The sequence below is a fragment of the Rhinopithecus bieti genome, unplaced genomic scaffold, assembly GCF_001698545.2.
Source record: "Rhinopithecus bieti isolate Rb0 unplaced genomic scaffold, ASM169854v2 scaffold_4654, whole genome shotgun sequence".
NCBI classification, from domain to species: Eukaryota; Metazoa; Chordata; class Mammalia; order Primates; family Cercopithecidae; genus Rhinopithecus; species Rhinopithecus bieti.
Window position 1 is genome coordinate 973,615 of NW_016804499.1, and position 5,872 is coordinate 979,486.

Below are 5,872 nucleotides of genomic sequence, written 5' to 3' on the forward strand. Positions count from 1 at the left end.
TTTTTTTGAGACGGAGTCTCACTTGTCATCCAGGCTGGAATGCAATGGCACGATGTCAGCTCACTGCAACCTCCGCCTCCCAGGTTCAAGCGATTCTCCTGCCTCAGCTTCCCAAGTAGCTGGGATTACAGGTGCCTGTGACCACACCTGGCTAATTTGGTTTTTTGTATTTTTAGTAGAGATAGGGTTTCATCATGTTGGCCAGGCTGGTCTCAAACTCCTGACCTCAGGTGATCTGCCCGCCTCAGTCTCCCAAAGTGCGGGGATTACAGGTGTGAGTCACCATGCTTAGCCAGTCTTAGTTCTTAATTATTATTGTTTCCTGTACAGTGGAACAAATTATTTGAAAAATATTGATGATGTATAGTTATACCCGGGCTTTACTTTGAAGAACAGTAATGTAACTCAGCTTGCTTCCCTCTTCTTGTTCCCAGGACCTCCTCAGATGCAGAGTTCTGACATCTGGGATTTTTGAGACACGATTCCAAGTGGACAAAGTAAACTTTCAGTGAGTATGTTGTTAAAGCCGCGCAGCCCAGGGCCTCATGAAGTCCCAGAGCCGAAGGGTTGTGAGGTTTAAGAGGCTTCATTCCTGAGTGTGCAAGGCTGGCCTTTCAAGTAAGGGCAGCTGGGGTGAGATTCTAACTCTAGCAAGAGTTGAAGTGTTGATTTTACTGCCTACTTTAACGCAGAAATGAGGACACCTGAAAGGAAGGCAGTGTTTGCCTCTGAGTTGTAGATTTGATTGGCCCTTTCTTCAGATCAGGAGACTCATGAAATTTTGATCTTCCAGATGCACAGTCCCAGTTTGAGAACTGAAATGAGCAGTTCCTGTGTGTCCCCAGCCCATCTCTTGGGTTGCCCAAGTGCAAACTCGGCCAAATGAGCTTACTTTCTTCATTTCTCTCCCTCATGATAAGACGTTAATTCTCCGGCTACAAAGCTCTTTTTGTCCCCGTAGCTGTGACCTTAGTCCTGCTCCATCAATTCCCCAGCCCCTGGACTCTCTCAGCAGGGCCCTGGCTGGTCTCCTGTCCCCTGGCTTACCCATTTCAGTCGCCCTACTCAGTGCCACGAAATGAATCTTCCCATAGCATGGCCTGGATCGTGTTATTCCTCTGCTGAAAAAGGTTCGGGGCTCACTACTGCCTCTGCACCCTATGACCCAAGCCCTCCACCTGTGACCAGCCCCTTCCCCAGCCCTGCTTTGTCACCTGCCACCTGCCTCACCAGGCTGGGCTGCTCTCAGGACCCTTCCAGTTCTCCCAGCTTTTCCTGCCGCAGCGCCTCTGTTCATCTTGTCCTCTGAGCCTCAGATGCCACCTGAGCTAAGCAAACCCCACAAATCTATGAAAGCTTCCTTCAGGCCAGGCATAGTGGCTCATGCCTGTAATCTCAGCACTTTGGGAGGCCAAGGCAGTAGGATTGCTTGAGACCAGGTGTTCAAGACCAGCCTGGGCAACATAGCAAGACCCTATCTCTACCAAAAAAAAGAAAAAATTAGCCAAGCTTGATGGCATACACCTGTGGTCCTAGCTACTCAGGAGGCTGAGGTGGGAGGATCTCGTAAGCCCAGGAATTCAAGGCAGCTGTGGGCCATGATTAGGCCATTTCACTCCAGTCCGGGTGTCTCTAAAATAAAAAAAAAAAAGCATCCAAGCGTCCCTCAAATCTCAGCCCATGGTGACCCCTCAGAATTCCCATTGCATCTACTCTGCAGCCATTGATGGTCTACTGCCCTATACCTTGTCCAGTCACCCCCAGCGTGTCCAACTCGACTCTAAGGGACCTCAAGGGTGAGGACCTCAAGGGTGAGGTCCCTTAGAGCAAGAGTTTCATGATTTGCAGTGTGTTCTGAGACTCCTGCAGTACCCGACGCTCTCCCCAGTGCACAGGTGACAGGCACCTACTTCCAGATTTCCCAAGAACCCTTCACACGGCCAGTGTCAGGCTGGAGAAAAGCCAGCTACGTCTCTCTCTGCTGTGAGGCGCACAGTGCGGTATGGAGTTGGCATGACTTGCGGTTTTGCCTACATCATAACCAGGTCCCTGGCATAGTGGAATTATTAACAGTGAAGCTGGATCTCACATTTGTGATTTTGTTTGAAAGGATTCTGCTCATCAGCTCATCCATTTTCATCAAGTACCTCAGCGTGCCCCATGTGTGCTAATGTACAGATTAAATTCTAATAGGATCAGCAACATACCCACCCAGGACAAAACAATCTAGCCCGTGTGGTCCTAAGGCACACGCACTATGTTTAGGGAGGGGAGAAATCTCAGAGCCAGGGACGCCTGCAAAGGTCGGAAGGATCCAGCAGAATCTGGGTAGGTAGAGAAACTCTCCCAGGGAGAAATGGCTTAGGCCGCGGGGTGCGCTGAGCAGGGGCTGTGAGAAGAGGGGCCTGGGCCTGGCCTGATGAAGTACAGGGTGCAGCTGAGAAACTCTGAGAGAACTGGCTGAGGTCCCCTTGGCTGGGCACGACCAGGAAGCAGCTCGGGCTGGGCAGAGCAGCCTGAACTGAATCCAGGCATGATCAAGACCCAGTGCAGGTCACCAGGCAGAGGTGGCTAGAGATAAGATGCATGTAGTGTAGACAGATCAGCAAGGAGCGTTTCTCAATTCTCCAGGGGAGGGGACACAGTGTCCTGAGAGCTGGAGCAAATCATAGGAAGGATCTGCCCTGGGCAGTGACTTAGCTTATACTCAGAGAGGCATGAGTGTCTGAGCAAGTAACCTCTTGCATGACTGAGCTAGTAACCACTGGATTTATTAAGGACCTACTGTGGGACCTCAGACACTGCCGGCTGCTGTCTGCTTGATCTCTCACCCCTGTAACCCCACTGTGGGGTGACTGAGGAGGGACTGCGGCTGAGAGAGGTGGAGCCACTTGTATTCCAGGATCACACAGGGAGTGATGGTGCAGGCCAACCAGTGACCCGAGTCTGACTCAAGACCCATGCGTGAACGCTGGAAGCTGCTGATAGCCAAAGAGGAGAGCAAGCACGTGTGCGGTTGTTCCCGGCTTTCCCCAAATAATTGTGTTCCTCTTGCTCTTCCACAGCATGTTTGATGTTGGCGGCCAGAGGGATGAGAGGAGAAAATGGATCCAGTGCTTTAATGGTGATTTTTTTAATGCTGTCTCAAGAAAATGGGAGTGAATTCTAACACTTAGTATTGCTGTGCTTAACTGTTTTTGAATTAGATGATCTCTAATCTAACTAGTATGTAAAGTATAGCATTTTATAGATTATGATTCTCCTTCCTTAGATACTAATCTCATTAAAAAAAGCATTTAAGGGCCAGGCGCAGTGGCTTATGCCTGTAATCCCAGCACCTTGGGAGGCCAAGGAGGGTGGATAACCTGAAGTCAGGAGTTCAAGACCAGCCTGGCCAATGTGGCGAAACCAGGGGTCTATTAAAAATACAAAAATTAGCCAGGTGTGGTGGCTCATGCCTGTAATCCCAGCATTTTGGGAGGCCAGGGTGGGTGGATCACCTGAGGTCAGGAGTTCGAGACCAGCCTGACCAACATGGTGAAACCCCATCTCTACTAAAAATGCAAAAATTAGCCGGGTGTTGTGGCATGCGCCTGTAATCCCAGCTACCGGGAGGCTGAGGCAGGCGAATCGCCTGAGCCCGGGAGGCGGAGGTTGCAGTGAGCCAAGACTGTGCCATTGTACTCCAGCCTGGGCAACAAGAGTAAAACTATGTCTCAGAAAAAAATACAAAAATTAGCCAGGCATGGTGACACATGCCTGTAATCCTAGCTACTAGGGAGGCTGAGGCAGGAGAATCACTTGAACCTGGGAGGCAGAAGTTGCAGTGAGCCAAGATCATGCCATTGCACTCCAGCCTGGGAGACAAGAGTGAAATTTCACCTCAAAAAAAAAGAAAAAAAAAAAAGCATTTAAGCATCCCAAATTTACATGCGTCTTTTGGGCTGGGCTCTTCATCAAGTGTGTTACTGAAGCAACCAGTGGTGTGCACGGCGCACGGCAGGCTGTTCTGTGACTGAACAGTCCTATCACTGAGTGAATGTTTTTGTGGAACTGAGTGGCTGCTGCGTGTGTACTTTCTTGCAACTCCACAGCGAGGGTGTCTAACTGAGGTGCTTTCCTTTTTCTCCCCACCAAGATGTCACGGCTATCATTTACGTCGCAGCCTGCAGTAGCTACAACATGGTGATTCGAGAAGATAACAACACCAACAGGCTGAGAGAGTCCCTCGATCTTTTTGAAAGCATCTGGAACAACAGGTGACAAAAATCACCAATTCAGTCTCACCACTGGATTGCAAATTTTCTTTTGTTAAAAATACACTCAGGCCAGGTGTTGCGGCTCACACCTGTAATCTCAACACTGGGAGGCCGAGGCCGGTGTGTCACTTGAGCCCAGGAGTTGGAAACCAGCCTGGGCAACATGAAGAAACCCTGTCTCTACAAAAAAATACAAAGATTAGCCAGGCGTGGTGGTGCACACCTGTAGTCCCAGCTACTCAGGAGCTTGAGGTAGGAGGATCGCTTGAGCCCAGGAGGTGAGGGTTACAGTGAGCTGCGATCACACTACTGCACTCCTGCCTGGGCAACACAGCAAGACCCTGTCTCAAAACACACACACCTACACCCACAGCCCCGCACACACACTCTTTACTGATGAATCCTGTACAAAATATCTCTTTTAGTTCATCTATTGTATAGACATACTAAAAATGTGGAGTATTTTATTTTATTTTGAGACGGAGTCTCACTCTGTCGCCCAGGCTAGAGTGCAGTGGCATGATCTCAGCCCACTGCAAGTTCCACCTCCCGGGTTCACGCCATTCTCCTGCCTCAGCCTCCCGAGTTGCTGGGACTACAGGCGCCCGCCACCACGCCCGGCTAATTTTTTGTGTTTTTAGTAGAGGCGGGGTTTCACCGTGTTAGCCAGGATGGTCTTGATCTCCTGACCTCGTGATCCGCCCACCTTGGCCTCCCAAAGTGCTGGGATTACAGGTGTGAGCCACCACGCCCGGCCAGTGTGGAGTATTCTTTGATGAAGTTCTGATAGTGCTTTGTCAAGAAAATTTAGGTCTCTGTTTTGAAAGCCTAAGATTACATTCACCCTTCCATATCTTCAGGTTCCATATCTACAGATTCAACCAACCATAGATTGAAAATATTCAAAAATAAATTTAAGATAGCAATACAACAACAAAAAATAATACAAGATTACAGTGGCTTACATCTGTAATCCCAGCACTTTGGGAGGCTGAGACAGGGGAATTGTTTTAGCTCAGGAGCTGGAGACCAGCCTGGGCAACATGTTGAAACCCCGTCTCTACAAAATATACAAAAATTCAGCCGGGCACGGTGGCTCTTTTACATTGTGTTAGGTATTTTAGGTAATGTGGAGATGATTTAAGCACATGGGAGGGTAGTCATGGGTTATATGCAAATACTACACCATTTCATACAAGGCAGCCTCCTCAGATTTTGGTTTTCACAGGGAGTCGTAGACCAATCCCCCACGGGTATCCAGGGATGATTCTATATCTAGGGTTCGAAATCGGTTTTGTTTGGTTTTTAAAATTTAGGAAGTACCAGTTTAGGGGCCAGGAACAGTGGCTCACGCCTGTAATCCCAGCACTTTGGGAGGCCAAGGCAGGAGGATCACCTGAGATCAGGAGTTCGAGACCAACCTGACCAAAATGGCGAAACCCCGTCTCTACTAAAAGTACAAAAATTAGCCAGGCGTGGTGGTGGGAGCCTGTAGTCCCAGCTACTCAGGAGGCCGAGGCATGAGAATCACTTGAACCTGGGAGGTGGAGGTTGTGGTGAGCTGAGATTGCGCCGCTGCACTCCAGCCTGGGCAACAGAGCGAGACTCTGTCT

At 49.5% G+C, this 5,872-nt stretch overlaps 1 protein-coding gene across 1 annotated transcript in view; it reads left to right on the plus strand.

Moving 5' to 3' along the window:
* The window catches only part of GNAL (G protein subunit alpha L), a 206,115-nt gene that overhangs the window by 190,147 nt on the left and 10,096 nt on the right, over nucleotides 1–5,872 (plus strand). Inside the window, 3 exon segments of the mRNA XM_017868805.1 lie at nucleotides 435–508; nucleotides 3,066–3,124; nucleotides 4,139–4,259. Of these exon segments, the coding sequence (XP_017724294.1) occupies nucleotides 435–508; nucleotides 3,066–3,124; nucleotides 4,139–4,259 (254 nt within the window).